Below are 15,571 nucleotides of genomic sequence, written 5' to 3'. Positions count from 1 at the left end.
GGTAAAGAGATGAGATGTGGCTGCTGGACTGAAAGGTGAAGTAAAATGAAAGGTCTTTGAAAAGTGTAAGAGTAAGGATGAGATTCTGAAAAGCATATAGAAAGGCCATCATGGCTTTATGATAAGGAGAAGAGTTTGAAATGGATGTGTCAAGAAATCAGAATGTAATAAAGGATTTCAAATATAGGAGAGAGTGTGATGACATGATTGAAGCAGGAGGCGGTAGTTGAATTTTGATATAAATTTGGCTCAGGAAGGTGGCTTTTTCCTGCAGTAACCTCTTGATAGTATTTCATGCCCTGCCTTCCATAGCTTTCCTTGGTTAAATGATTAAAATGATTGCTCCTATTTGAGCTTATTCAACACTGGTAATAAATTAATTTTTTCTAGGAATACTTAAAAAACATACTTCATTTTGTTCTGAGCCAAGCAGGTCTCTTTTGGAACACTGATTTAAGCCCAACCTAGTGATCTCTCAATAGGTCCTCTACTGACAGAACCTCTTCTTATCAGCCTTTTGTGTGGATGAGTCCATTCCTATAGCTGAAAACCATGTTGCCTGAATGACTTTACTATATAACCATCTTTGTCTATTCAAAAATGAAATTGATTGCTGGAGAGAAGTTAACATGCGCTGAGGAGCATTATGTCTGGGTTAAATAATATCTGAAGAAGGAGGGTGAAATGTATATGATTGTCCACATGGTAGAGGTAATGAAAGCACAGGAGGACATGATAGCAATTCAAAGAGGTCAAAGGACAGTAAGGCAAAATACAGGTGTCAGAGACATTTGTAAAGACACACCATGTATGAAAAATGAAATGGACTGCCTTCAGGTTGATTGGCAACCCTATGAATAGGGTTTTCATGCTAAGTGGCGTCAGAGGTGGTTTACCATTGCCTTCCTCTGAGGCTGAGAGACAGTGACTGGCCCAAGGTCACCCAGTGAGCTTCATGGCTGTGTGGAGATTCAAATCCTGGTCTCCCAGGTCATAGTCCAACATTCTAACCACTACACCACACTGGCACTCACACCATGTATAGGTTTTTATTTAGTTTATTATTTTTTATATGTATACCGCTATTTCTTTAAAAATATCAAAGCAGTTTACAACAAGTGCAAAACAAAACAAAACAAACACCATACAATAAAAACATTAAAAATACAATAAAAACAAAGGTCAACTATTGTGAAAGGACATCTTAATTGTCTGCATAAATCTGGCGGAACAGAAAGGTTTTCAGTAGGCGTTTAAAAGTTAAAACAGAAGGGGCCTGCTAACCACAATAAGATTTCTATGAGGAAGGCAGAAAAATCAGCATCCCACAACCAATCAGGGTTCTTAACTAAAACTAAAAATATCCTGACAGCCAGTCAGCCAAGGTCACAGAAATTCCCATGCAGCACAACCTGACCCGGGGGTTGCAGTTAATGCAGAATGCTGTGGCATGATTGCTGGCAGGAGTGAGACCCTATCAGCACATAATGCCTCTGCTCTGAAATCTGCATTGGTTGCTGATTTGCTACCAGGCCAAGTTCAAGGTGTGCTTTCCATGTTACGGGTTCCATATAGTATATGTTGTGCACTTATGAGAAATTGATCCTTCAGTGTGGAAGCACAGACACTTTGAAACTCCTTGCCTGTTGACATTAGGCAGGCACCTTCATTGTACTCTTTTTCGCACCTGCTAAAAACATGTTTTGTTTAGACAAGCCAACCCAGGCATGTAGGAGCTATTATGTTTTTTATCTGTATTAACTCATTGTTGGTTTTACTATTTTGAGTGTTTTTAAATTCCTGTCTTTAACTGATTCTGTTAATAATTTTATTGTTTTAATTCCTTCTGTAAACCTCTTTTAGGTTTTTTACAATAAAGCAGTATATAAATGTTGTAAATAAAATACATAAATAAATTTTGCAGTCACTGTGGCCCTTGGGTCTCTTTCCACTTTTAGGAACAAAGGAATCTGCCTTATACCGACTCAGGCCATTTGATACCATCTAGCTGAGTACTGATGACATGGACTAGCATTGGCTGTCCAGGATTCTAGGCAATAGTCTTTTCCAGAGATTGGATTTTGGACCTCTGCATTCAAAGTATATGCCCTGCCACTGAGCTACAGCCCGTTCCCTGTTTTAAAAAAGGATCTTTTAAAATTGTTCGTTTCAATTCATTAATGAATGCACAACATACCTAAGGCAGGTCCATACCATGCATTTAAAGCACATTCAAGACACATTTGAAGCACATGAATCCCACCACAGAATCCTGGGAACTGTAGTTTGTTAAGGGTGATGGGAACTATAACTGTGAGGAGGAAACTACACTTCCCAGGTTTCTCTGGAGGAAGTCATGCATTTTAAATGTGAGTTGGATGTGCTTTAAATGCATTATGTGGATATACTTCATAAACTTGGCCTGCATGTAAATCATTTTAATTAATTTTTCAAAATGGAAATCAGTTTACTGGACGACCATGGGCTACTCACCATCTCTCAGTCTAATCTGCCTCTCAGAGTGAAAACAATAGAGGGGGACCATGAACACCCCAAGTAATAAGAGCACACTTAAAATGTAGAAGAAATAATCATGTACAATCATAGTGTTAAATCAGATACTTATTGGGACATTGTATGAAGAAATATTTTTTCAGCGCCTCGCCTTTTGGTGTTCAGCAAATATGGTGCCAGCAGGGCGATCAGCTGGAGTGGGGGCTGGAGCTCCCCATGCTCCAGCTGATCTCACCGGAGGAGGTGAAGATCAGTTGTAGTGTGCTACAGCTGATCTTCTCCTCCTCTGGCATGATCAGCTGGACCGTGCTGGGCAGGGTGGGCGATGCGCCCCCAGGCAGGCCGCGGCTATAACTGCGAGGGGCGGCGGCAAGGCAGGCTCCTCTGGTGAAGGTGCAATGGAGCTGGCCGTTCTCCTGCTGTGCTCCATTGTCAGGGCAGCAGCGCTGCTGCTGGGTAATGGGGGCCTGGCCCTGTTGTTGGGGCTGCTGCTGCTGCTGCTCTGGGCTGTCGGGTGAGGTGCGGCTTGGCTGGTGCTACAGCCACTACGCATTCTGTGGGCCCTGGACAGTTTAGGCTACCTGCTGGAGGCGATCTGGAGCTGCGCCCAGGCCGCATACCGTGTACGCAGGAGCCGGTGTACCGGGCAGCTGCTGCCTGTCTACCCCAATGGCTGGTTCATCAGGGAGGTGCGCAACGTGGTGGTTCTGGGTGAGTGGAGGCGTCAGGGCAGGCAGGCGAGCATGGGCAGAGTTCTGCATCCTTCCCCTTCAGGTTGAGCAAGCTGGCAGCATGTTGCCAGCCTCCTTTCTCATGGGGGGGGCGACTGGGCTGCCGGAGGGAGCGAGGCTCCTTGTGTGTGTACAAATGCACTGGATGGAAAGCCCTCCCTGGCAAGGAACCCCGCAGGTGAAAAAACTAGTGCAGCAGGCAGGAAGGGTCTCTCTGAAACGCTGGATTTTTATATGCAGGGGAGTCTTTTTCTGCTTTCCTGTTACAGAGTAGCTTGCATTCAGCTGTGCGACCAGACCCCCACTCCAGCTGATCACGCAGGAGGAGGGGAAGATCAGCTGTAGCGTGCTACAGCTGACCTTCTCCTCCTCCGCATGATCAGCAGGTTAGGTTCTAGACCCCCGCGCTACAGCTGATCTGCTTTTCGGTGGTTTTCACTTTTTGGCTGGGGTCTGGAACCTAACCTGCCGTATAAGTGGGGCCCTACTGTATAAGCATGACTGTCAAAGATGTTTATTATTTACACAACCTGTAAAAATATTTATATTGCAATCCTATGTATGTTTACCAATGTATTTAATGGGGCTTACTCAAACAGGGAAGCGTACACAGGACTGCAAGCTCAAGTGATAAGGAACTTTACTCACCCAACCCAAAATTCAGAATCATGTCACTTTAAGTTTTTTTTGCTACTGTTTATACTTGTTGTATGGTTATTGGATTTTAAATGGCTTTATTTCTTATTGTGAGCTGCCTTGGTTTCCAATCAGCAACCTACCTCAAAGGGTTGTTGGAAAGACTCCATATATACACACATTGGAGATGTAAAAATGCATATATCCCCTATAATAGTTTATTGTTAAAACCAGTTGGTCATTGCAGAACATCTTTTTAAAGAACAAAATCGGTATTAGTTTCCTACAAAACAAAAGCAGTGACACCTCAGTAAACCCTGCCTAATTCAGTATATGCCTAAATCAGTATAGGATTAAAACGTCATATTGGGAAGGTTTTCAAAATGGGCTATGAATTAGACAAATAAACTGCCCTCTTCAACAGCCCAGGAAAATTTAAACTTGTTATACTTTTCTAATTATGAGGAGTCAAACACACTGTATTCTTAAGCTGCATGTATGTTTCTTTTAAATTTCTGTTCAAAAATTATTTGAAAGATAAAATGTATAATAAACAAGTTTTGCCAGTAATTAAAAAATCCTGCATGCACACTTTTAATATAATCATAACTAAAATTGTTTACAGTAAACAATTGCCTACGAAGATCCTGCTGTGATTTTTTTCTACATCTCATTAACACAGAGAGAAGGATTTTTGCTACTGCTGAAAGCTATATACTTAACTCAATTTTTGAGATTTTCAGACAAGCAGAAAAAGACAACAGTTTTCTGAGCTTGCAATGGGTTCCAGCTATTGCCTGGAGGTCAACAAATCCCTTGTCAATCACACCCCTGACTTATTGGTTTATTGGTTTATAAACTCAGGTTTATTGCCTACAAACCTGAAAGGGCAGAGTTAGAGCAGTCAGCTATGAGCTCATTTAAGAAAAGTTGTGGGGGGGGGAGTGGCTGACATTTTGGTGTATTGTTTTTAAAATGAAAGCTCAGTGTCCGAAGATTGGGGTGACTCACCCGGAGACCCAGAGCACCCCAAAAATCTGGAGTCTCTGGGTGAAAACCAGAGACCTGGCAACCTTATAGGAAAGATGTAGCGTCACTGGATCCTCATGAGATCCTCCTAGAGAGATTTGCTGCTGTAACAATTGAAGACTTGAGGTCTTATCTGTATTTGCTAATTAGAACGATCCATTGACCTTGTTTAAAGATTAATTTCACTGTTTGCTTTGTATTTATATTTCTTTTTTATTTAATAATAATAATAATAATAATCGGCAAGATGTTTATATTCACAAAGATTTGGCCCTTCTGACAGATTCCATGGACAGGCTAGTTTAAGTAGTATATGGGTATGAAAAGTATCTGTGACTCACCAGGTATTTTCTTCAAAATGTCCTTCTTAGATTTTTATTTAATGGTTTCTGAAGTTCTTGAGGAACATGTAATTGCCTTGCCCCATTTTACCCTGCCTAGCATCTGTGCTCCTCAGATGGGGCATTGTTGAGAGTACCACATTCCCCTAAGTTGCATGTACTTTGTACTAGAAATTGGGCTTTTAGTACTGCAACTCTAGCCCTCTGGAAGCAATTACCAATTGAAATGAGACAGGCATCTAGCGTCTTGATGTTTAGGTGATTACTGAAGATGTTTTTGTTTTTATTTAGGGAATGTTAATTGTGCAGCTGTAGAAGTGGTTTTAGAGCTTTTGGGGAGGCATTTTATCTCATTTTTTATTGTACATCACTTTAGTAGTTTCTGGCTGTGAGGAGATTTATAAATCTGTAAAATAAATAATATTAAGGTTTTTTTATTTGTGATTTGGGGAAAGACGTGCTCAGGAAATATATACTTAGGATTTAGATTAAAAGAAATAGAGTGGGGAGCTGAGAGAAAAATTCAGTGAAGGATAAGTAGTGTGTCTGTTAGAAACTAGATATTTTGAATGCAAAATAGTAGTTGGCTTATGAATTTACATGCTAGACACTAGATTAGAAAAGGTATGTAAACAAGATTTAGGAAGAGGTACAATGCTCTGGCTCTGTTTTGCTGGTTAATATTTTAAGTCACTGCATACACAAACATGTAGCTCAAAACTGTGTTTCTGAGACATGCAGTAAAGCTCTCCATCTTCATACCTTGAGATGAATGCTGGTTCACAAGTATATTTAATTGCATTTCACTTACTGAGGTGCTGGTAGAAAGGGGCCTTCTGAGAGGGTGACAGGGAATTTTGTAGTGCATTGGACTGGGGGTCCTTGAGTAAAATCGAAGAACACAAGCTTGCAGCAAAAAGGTAGGCCTTTATTGGATGACAAGCATATGCTTGGTCAGTTTCCCTCTTAGTGAGTGGAGAACTACCACATGGCTCTGATTACCTGGGGTTTTTATACATTTCAGAACAAAGACTTTAGCATCTACCAATCAGGAGGTTACACATCAGTATGACACAGTATGACATAAGCATTACAGTATTGCATAGGCATTGCACAGGTACTTTACTTTCTGCATCATGTTCTGGTGAATTTGGCAATGTTCAGTACTTCACATAAAAGTACATTTTCGCCATGAGCTGAGTACTCCAGCTAATGAGCTAAGCAATTTAGGTAAGCATGTTAGCTACTGCAATTTTTCCTACGTTTTGGAGAGTTCAGTTTCTATTCAGTGTTATCATAATTGTTTAGAGTACGAGTTGTTCCTTGCAAACCAGCACAGTCAGGAAAGACAGCTCCAAGAAGAAAAGGGGTTCTGGTTGGCTACTAAACTTATTACATGTTAAACTAAACTATTAAAATGTTATAAACCTTTATAAACCTTTCTAGCTTTATAAAAGAATATATTTTGCTTATTGTTTGTATATTTAAGATTTCCCCAACAAGGGCACAACCCTGCAGTTGTTATTTAAGCTGCTGGGAGATCCAGAGCATTCGCAATCCTTACCCACCTTACATTTGAAGTCAATTATCTTACAGCTGCCTCATTTTATATGGAACTTATATGTTTTTGGAACCCTGTCCTGGGAAAAAACCCACCCTCCAAATGTACTGATTTTTAGGAAGCATTTGTCTCTTTGCCCTCCCTCCCCATATTTTAGCATTGTACATGTCTATGGCAGCTATGATTGAAGCTCAGCATAGGCATCACAAATTAAATTGCCACAGGCTGCATGTTAATTTTATTTAAAAAAGCCAACTCATTTTGCTTTGTGCCTTGACTACTGAGTTGCTCTTCTGGCTGTATATAGAAATAATACATGATAGCAATCGATTATATAATATTCTATTTTATTGTAACTTTTAAGAATGGGTGCTTATTGCATTCATCTTATGTAAACTGCTTTGTGAGGTCCACCTGAAAAATGGTACATGAATATCATAAATAAATCTTTAACTTTGCCAGGGGAAAGCTGAGTTTAAATCAACTTTCTGCCATGAAGCTCAATAGGTATCCTTGGCGCAGTCATAATCTCACAATTTAACCTACTCACAGGCAGAGCTTGGAAGTAACTAGTTACAAGTAACGAATTACTTGTAATTCATTACTTTTTTGAGTAATGAACGAGTCTGACCGAATACGGGCTAGAGCCTATTTGAGCCTATTTGAAGGCCTACTCCGTGGCAGTGCGGGTAAAGAAGAAACTTTTCTTTTCTGCCACCATTGCGTCTGCAGGGAGCTGTCCAGTGGTCAGGGGTCTTTTACATTCAGGCCCCCGAGAGGGTAATATAGACCACTCAACAGCCCGCTGTCAAGAATTTGCATGGCACTTTGCAGATAAAGTCGCTCAGATTCGCTCTGACTTGGACGCTAAAATTGATACAGTCTCAAGGGATGTAACTTTGGCTCCTGCTTGTCCAATAACAATGGATTCTTTTCAATTTGTACAGCCCGAGGATGTGGACAAGATTCTTGGAGAGGCAAGAGCTATTGCTAGTCGGGCGGTATATAAATTTAATAAATAAAAAAATAAAAATAAATAAGAGCCACCACATGTTTGCTAGACCCTTGCCCTTCCTGGCTCATTAAGAGTGCCAGAGGGGGACTGGCCGACTGGGTAAGGGGAGTGGTAAATGCCTCTTTACAACAAGGCAGAATTCCAATGTGCCTAAAAAAGGCAGTTGTAAGACCACTGTTGAAAGAGCCCTCCCTGGATCCCTCTATAATGGGTAACTATCGGCCAGTCTCCAACATTCCATTTCTGGGTAAGGTAATAGAGCGTGTGGTGGCTGCCCAGCTCCAGAGATTCTTGGATGAAACGGATTATCTTGACCCATTTCAGTCTGGTTTCAGGTCCGGCTACGGGACAGAGACGGCTTTGGTCGCCTTGGTGGATGACCTACGCAGAGAGCTGGACAGGGGGAGTGTGTCCCTGTTGGTTCTACTGGACCTCTCAGCGGCTTTTGATACCATCGACCATGGTATCCTTCTGGGTCGCCTTGCCAGGATGGGACTTGGGGGCACTGTGTTGCGGTGGCTCGGCTCCTTCCTGGAGGGACGAACCCAGAAGGTGGTGCTGGGGGATTCCTGTTCGACTCCTTGGCCATTGACATATGGGGTCCCTCAGGGCTCAGTTTTGTCCCCCATGTTATTTACATGAAACCGCTGGGTGAGGTTGTCCGGGGGTTTGGGGGTTCGGTGTCATCAGTATGCGGATGACACCCAACTCTATTTTTCCTTTCCACCTAAAGCCAAGGAAGCTGTCCTGGTCCTGAACCGGTGCCTGGCATCAGTGATGGACTGGATGAGGGCGAACAAATTGAAATTGAATCCAGACAAGACAGAGGTGCTCCTGTTTAGTCAAAAGGCAAATCAGGGAATAGGGATTCAGCCTGTGCTGGATGGGGTTACACTCCCCATGAAGACACAGGTTCGCAGTTTGGGTGTGCTCCTGGACTCAGCTTTGAACTTGGAGGCCCAGGTCTCTGCAGTGGCCAGGAGTGCTTTTGCCCAGCTAAGACTGGTGCGCCAGCTGTGCCTGTTCCTGGAGACGCCTGATTTGACTATGGTGATGCATGCCTTAGTTACATCCCATTTGAATTACTGTAACGCACTCTACATGGGGCTGCCTTTGAAGACTGTTCGGAAACTTAAACTGGTACAAAGAGCTGCAGCCAGAGTGCTAACTGGGGCTGGTTACAGGGACCATACAACCCCCTTGTTACGACAGCTCCACTGGCTGCCAGTTTGTTTCCGGTCACAATTCAAAGTGCTGGTTTTGACCTATAAAGCTCTATATGGCCTAGGTCCAGGCTATTTGTCAGACCGTATCTCCCCATATGAGCCTACCCGGGTGTTGAGATCCTCAGGAGAGGCCCTTCTGTCAGTCCCAACACCTTCGCAAGCGCGATTGGTGGGGATGCGAGATAGGGCCTTCTCGGTGGCTGCCCCCAGGTTCTGGAACTCCCTTCCCAGGGAAGCATGAATGGCCCCTTCCTTGCTATCCTTCCGTCGGCAGGCAAAGACTTTTTTTTTCCGACAGGCTTTTGGACTAGAAGCTGTTTAAGATAGGGCCTCATAAGGTCTGTTGTATTGTTCTATGGTCCTATTCTTAATGTTTTAAATTGTCTTAGTATTTTAAGTGTATGTTTCATGGTTTTAATGTTACGAATAATAATAATAATAATAAACTTTAATTTATAGGCCGCCTATCTAGCCAGTGGCCACTCTAGGCGGCGTACAATAAAACATGATAAAATACAATAAACAATATAGCCAGTACAGTACAATGCAAAAATTACAGTATTTAGTAGATTGTTCATATTACAGTTCTAGAACTAGTTCACCTTGGAAGTCTCAAAGGTCGTAAAGGCCTGATGGAAAAGCCAAGTTTTCAGGCCCCGGCGAAATATATCTAGGGAAGGGGCATGTCGAAGATCCATTGGGAGGGAGTTCCAAATCGTGGGGGCTGCTACAGAAAAAGCCCTCTCTCGAGTCCTCACCAACCTAGCCACTTTAGTCGGCGGAACCGAGAGAAGGCCCTGAGTGGCAGATCTTGTAGGGCGGCACACTTTATGACGTTGGAGGCGCTCCTTCAGGTATACTGGGCCGAAACCGTATACGGATTTAAAGGTTAATACCAACACCTTGAATTGAGCCCGGAAAATAACTGGAAGCCAGTGAAGATTGTATAACACTGGGGTAATATGATCATAACGGCAGCTGTTCGTAAGTAAACGAGCCGCCGTGTTTTGTACCAGTTGTAATTTCCGGACTGTTTTCAAGGGTAACCCCACGTAGAGCACATTGCAGTAGTCTAAACGAGAGGTGACCAGAGCATGTACTACGAGTGGGAGCTGGTGGACAGGAAGGTAGGGTTGCAGCCTTCGGATGAGATGCAATTGACCCCAAGCTGCCCGGCATACCGATGAAACCTGGGCCTCCATGGTCAGCCTGGAACCAAGGATCACCCCGAGGCTGCGGACCTGGTCTTTCAGGGGCAGTTTTACCCCATTAAACACCAGTTCAATATTTCCCGACCCTCCTTTGTCTCCCACGAGCAGTACCTCTATTTTATCAGGATTCAGCTTTAGCCTGTTTCTTCCCATCCATCCACTCACGGATTCCAGGCACTTGGACATGGTCTCCACAGCCAACTCTGGTGAGGACTTAAATGAGAGGTAGAGCTGAGTGTCATCCGCATATTGGTGGCACTGCAGCCCAAACCTCCTGATGATAGCTCCCAGCGGTTTTACATAAATGTTAAATAGCATGGGAGAAAGGATAGAGCCCTGTGGCACACCGCAGTTGAGGGGCCAAGGGTCTGAAACCTCATCTCCCAATGCCACCTGCTGGTGTCTATCGGAGAGAAAGGAACGGAACCAGTTTAATACTGTGCCTCCTATTCCCAATCCCTCCAGACGATCCAGTAAGATACCGTGGTTGACGGTATCAAAAGCCGCTGAGAGATCAAAGAGGACCAGAAAGGTGAATTCTCCCCTATCTAGTGCCATCCTCATATCATCCACCAGAGCGACCAAGGCTGTTTCAGTTCCATGTCCAGTCCTGAAACCCGATTGGTATGGATCTAAATAATCCGTTTCATCCAAGTGCGCTGACAGCTGATTGGCCACCACTCGTTCAATGGCCTTGCCCAAGAATGGTAAATTAGAAATTGGGCGAAAGTTGTTTAGATCTTGGGGATCCAAGGAGGGCTTTTTCAAGATGGGCTTTATAATTGCCTCCTTGAGGGCTAATGGCAATACACCCTCATTCAAGGATGCATTTACCACCGCCTTGATCCCCTCGCCCAATCTCTCTTTACAGCTCATCACGAGCCATGATGGGCATGGATCAAGGAAACAGGTGGTAGGTTTCACAGTTGACAACACCTTGTCCACATCCTCAGAAGGAAGAGGCCGAAACCGATCCCATTGGATCACATTATGACTGGTCAACTCTGGTCCACTGTCTGCATTCACGGTATGCAAAATCGAGCTTCTCAGATGTTCGATTTTATCAGCAAAGTGTTTTGCTAAATTGTCACAGGAGGCCTTCGAATATTCCAAGGGTTCCTGAGCAACTGGACCGACCAGGCTTCGGACCACTTGGAATAACCTCCTGGGACAGCACTCTGCTGATGCAATAGAGGCAGCAAAGTAATCTTTCTTTGTTGCCTTTATTGCCACATGATAGGCAGCTATTGCTGCTCTAACCTGTGTTTGAGCATCTTCAGAGCGGGACTTATGCCACCGGCGTTCTAGTCGTCTCACCTCCTGCCTCAGAACATGCAACCGCGGTGTGTACCATGGTGCTGTCAGGGATCTTTCCAGGGGGAGAGGATGTTTCGGGGCCACTCGGTCTAATGTCCCGGTGATCCTTGTATTCCACTCCATCACCAGGGCATTGACTGAATGACCTTCAGCAAGTTCCAAATCCCCCAGCGCAGTCAGGAATCCTTCTGGATCCATCAGGCGCCTGGGGCGGACCATTCTAATAGGTCCTGTGCCTTTGCAGAGGGTGTGCGGCATCAAGAAGTCTATGTTTACCAGATAGTGGTCTGACCATGACACAGGGGTAAAAGTAATGGCCCCTAACTTCAGAGCACTTTTCTCCTCTCCCAGGACAAATACAAGGTCGAGAGCATGACCGGCTACATGGGTGGGCTCAGCATTACTAAGGTGCAGTTCCCAGGAAGTCATGGTTTCTAGGAAATCCTGAGGGGCTCCATTGAGAGTGGTCTCGGCGTGCACGTTGAAGTCACCCACCACCAACAATTCTGGGGACATCATGCGCACACCCGAGACCACCTCTAGCACCTCGGCCAGGGATTCTGCCGTGCAGCGAGGCGGGCGGTACACAAGCAGGATCCCTAAACTGCCCTTCGGGCCCAACCTCCAGTACATGCAGTCAACAAACTTGGTCCCATGGAGAGGAGACCTGGCAAAGACCAAGGACTCCCGATAGATGACAGCCACTCCCCCTCCCTGCCTTCCTTCCCTCGGCTGATGTGCATAACGGAAACCTGGCGGGCACATCGCCTGTAGAATAGGTGCCAAGGCTTCGTCCAGCCAGGTCTCCGTTATACATGCCAGGTCTGCAGATTCATCCAAGATCATATCATGGATGCAAGGTGTTTTCTGTACCACAGACCTGGCATTACACAGCAGCAAACGAAGGTTGGTTGGATAGTTTAATTCTATTTTAATTGTATATTTTAATTGTATATTTTTGTATGTTTTTTACCTATGTGTGGTTTTTATTTGTAAGCTGCCCTGAGTTCCAGTTTTGGAAAAAGGGCGGGGTAAAAATAAAGAGTAATAATAAAAATAATAATAATGAGTGGGTAATTCCTTTACATTTTGATTGTAATAGAACTAGGAGTAATTTTACTACTTTTGTGGAGCAGTTGTAACATTTCCAGAATTACTTTGGGGCATTACTCGGGGGGGAGCAGGGGAAGTCTTCTGCTCCTCTGATTTGTGGATGAAAATCATGTGCCTCAAACTGGGCTTCTGTGCAGTGTCGCTCTTTCCTCATGCTCTGTGGATGGGTAGGAGGCAACGAGGGAGGAGGTGGAGAGTGAGACTGGGTGGAGTGGAGAAAACAATTGTTTTAAAAAATGGATAGTGGTGGTGAAGAATGGAGTGGAGGGAAAAAGGATCCTGAGGTCAAGACCATGGATAAAGGAGGAGAAGGAGGCAGCAGCAGAATGGAGATAAAGAACTGTGGAGGTGAAAGATGACAACGTGTGTTTGTGTGTGTGTGTGTGTATGTGTGTGAATACTGTGTTTGCACATGGCACACAAAATGGCCTCCACCACCCTCTCTGGCTACTGGGCTGCATTTGCAGTATTTTAACTTTTTTGCATCTCAGGGGAACTCCCTCCCACAAGATCTCCGGCACGCCTCTTCCCTAAATGTATTTCAGAAAGCCTTAAAGACCTGGCTCTTTCAACAGGCCTTTGGGATCTCCGGGGAGGGTTAATTGTTATGACTGAAATGCCTCCTGCCCTGTTTTAATATTGTTGCAGCTGTATTGCTTTTATACTGTTTTTATATTACTGTATTTTATTATATTGTGTTTTAACGATTTTGTACGTCGCCTAGAGTGACCATCGGCCAGATAGGCGACACAGAAATTAAATTTTATTATTATTATTATTATTATTATTATTATTATTATTAAATGTTTGCTTGAGTGAGTGTCCCTTAGTTGGTGGCAGAGCAGGGTCTTGGAGGTGGTTAAGTGAGAGAGATTACGCTGGCTGGCTGAGTGGGGGGGTTGCACTTGGTTTGACGTGCCAAGATCTGAGTAGTGGCCTCAGCCTCCCTCCCCACCACCCTTATCAGTGGAGAGACCACCATTGCTATCTTATTAATAAAAATAATTATTCTACTACCTCTATATGTGTTTGTTTATTTTTAATGTTGTTTTAGGCAGCAGCCAAGGCCAGCACCTTGTAGGCATTTCTTTAAAGTAACTGAAATGTAATTGTAGTGATTACTTTGGAGGAAAAGTAAAGTAATCAGTTACTTTCAAAGCAATTGTAATTGTAACGGTAATTACTACTTTTTGGGGCCATGTAACTGTAACTGTAATTTATTACTTTTTTAAAGTAATCTTCCAAGCTCTGCTCACAGGGTTGCTGTGAATGTAAAATGAGGTAAAGGGAACAAACTCCATAAGCAACTCTGGGCTCCTTACGTATTTTGTATGTTTGTTGGGCCCAATATATGGTTAATAAATAAATAGAAGCTGTAGCCAACCACCAATTCAAGGGCCTGTCCCAGTTCTTTTAATGCACAAGTCAGCCACAGAAAGTATAGGTTTGATTTATTTCCTAATCCATGCAGATGCTTGCTTAAAACTGTGTTATAAGATAGCTGATCCTATTTTCTCACTAAATAAAAAAGCCACAATATGAAAAATGGTACTAGAACATTTATGTACAATATTTGGGTCGTGATGTTTTGGATTTTGTTTCAAGAAGGAGTTTTTGATAGAAATGCTTCAAAGAAAGTGTTGCAAACAGATGACGGAATATAAATAAAATGTAGTTAACATGTTTAGGCTCATGCTCGGACTGAAGGTCATACTTAAAATGGATAAATACTGGGTACTGTTTCCAGCAGCTGTTAAATGTGTACATTACAAAGTGTGTGATATCCTTTGTCTCTCATCTTGATGCTTTGCTGTGTCTTTTACTTGTATTATAGCTGCAGCAGATGACAGATGTTACAGATATGCAGACTGTGCCAGCTGTACTGCCAATACAAATGGCTGTCAATGGTGCGATGACAAGAAATGCATTTCAGCAAACAGTAACTGCAGTGTGGTGAGTATGTATGAGCATGTGGCAGTTTTGTTAATGACACTGCTTTGTAACCATTAGTTTGCTGTTTGGTACCTTCAAAATGTAACTGTCACATTATAATCTCATGTTTGAAATACATATGAAATTAACTTCCGAATAAATTAATTGCAAAGACAGTTAATGTGATTGGAAAGAGAAAGAATGAAACTCATAGAACCACCTCCTTTTCCAATTTCTTTGGCCAAGCAAGCAAGCAAAGCCCTAGCTGGCAATCATAATAATCTAAGGTTTTCTGAAATGTTCTTATCTAGTCGTTTGGGAATTATTGGGTTATCATCTAGGAAAAAAGGTATTTGGCCTGTCTCTTCATAATTTTCATTTTAAAAGCCCTGTCTAACCTATTGGATTATCATACATAGTGAAGTTAATGAATATTAAGTAGTCATATCTCTCCTAAAAGGAGAGTAGAATAAAAGCTCATATTATAGTTCATTGCAAAACAATGCTCGCTGCAGACATATCCAAAATGTTCAACAAGTGTGACCTTATATGCAAGTATTCCAAAAAGATTATCTTCAAGTATTGCTGTTGTGGGCCCATCCTTAGCAGAAGATAGGAGGGTGGTGACAGGGCATTCTTGGTGGTGGTGTCCTGTTTATGGAACTGCCTTCCAGGGGATATTAAGTATGATTCCACAGCTGATATATTTAACTATCAAGTGAAAACTTTTTGCTTAAAATTTGTCTTATGTTGAGATGTGTGTTCCCTCTAGGTATTTATTTATTTATATTTATTTATTTCTGTCCTGCGCTTCCTCCCAGTAGGAGCCCAGGGTGGCAAACAAAAGCACTAAAAACACCCTAAAACTTCATAAAAAGGAACTTTAAAATATATAACATCCTTGTTAAAACATATAAAACAAAACATCTTTAAAAACATTTTTTT

At 42.9% G+C, this 15,571-nt stretch overlaps 1 protein-coding gene across 8 annotated transcripts in view; it reads left to right on the top strand.

Annotated features, from left to right (window-relative positions):
• The window catches only part of ATRNL1 (attractin like 1), a 1,089,767-nt gene that overhangs the window by 207,375 nt on the left and 866,821 nt on the right, over nucleotides 1-15,571 (top strand). For all 8 annotated transcript variants that reach the window (XM_061635905.1, XM_061635908.1, XM_061635909.1 and 5 more), the window contains exon 13: nucleotides 14,529-14,647. In XM_061635905.1, the coding sequence (XP_061491889.1) occupies nucleotides 14,529-14,647 (119 nt within the window). The remainder of the gene's footprint in view (nucleotides 1-14,528; nucleotides 14,648-15,571) is intronic.

The sequence above is a fragment of the Rhineura floridana genome, chromosome 7 (genome assembly GCF_030035675.1).
Source record: "Rhineura floridana isolate rRhiFlo1 chromosome 7, rRhiFlo1.hap2, whole genome shotgun sequence".
NCBI classification, from domain to species: domain Eukaryota; kingdom Metazoa; phylum Chordata; class Lepidosauria; order Squamata; family Rhineuridae; genus Rhineura; species Rhineura floridana.
The sequence above is the reverse complement of the archived record's forward strand: the minus strand, read 5'-3'. Positions and strand labels throughout refer to the sequence as shown.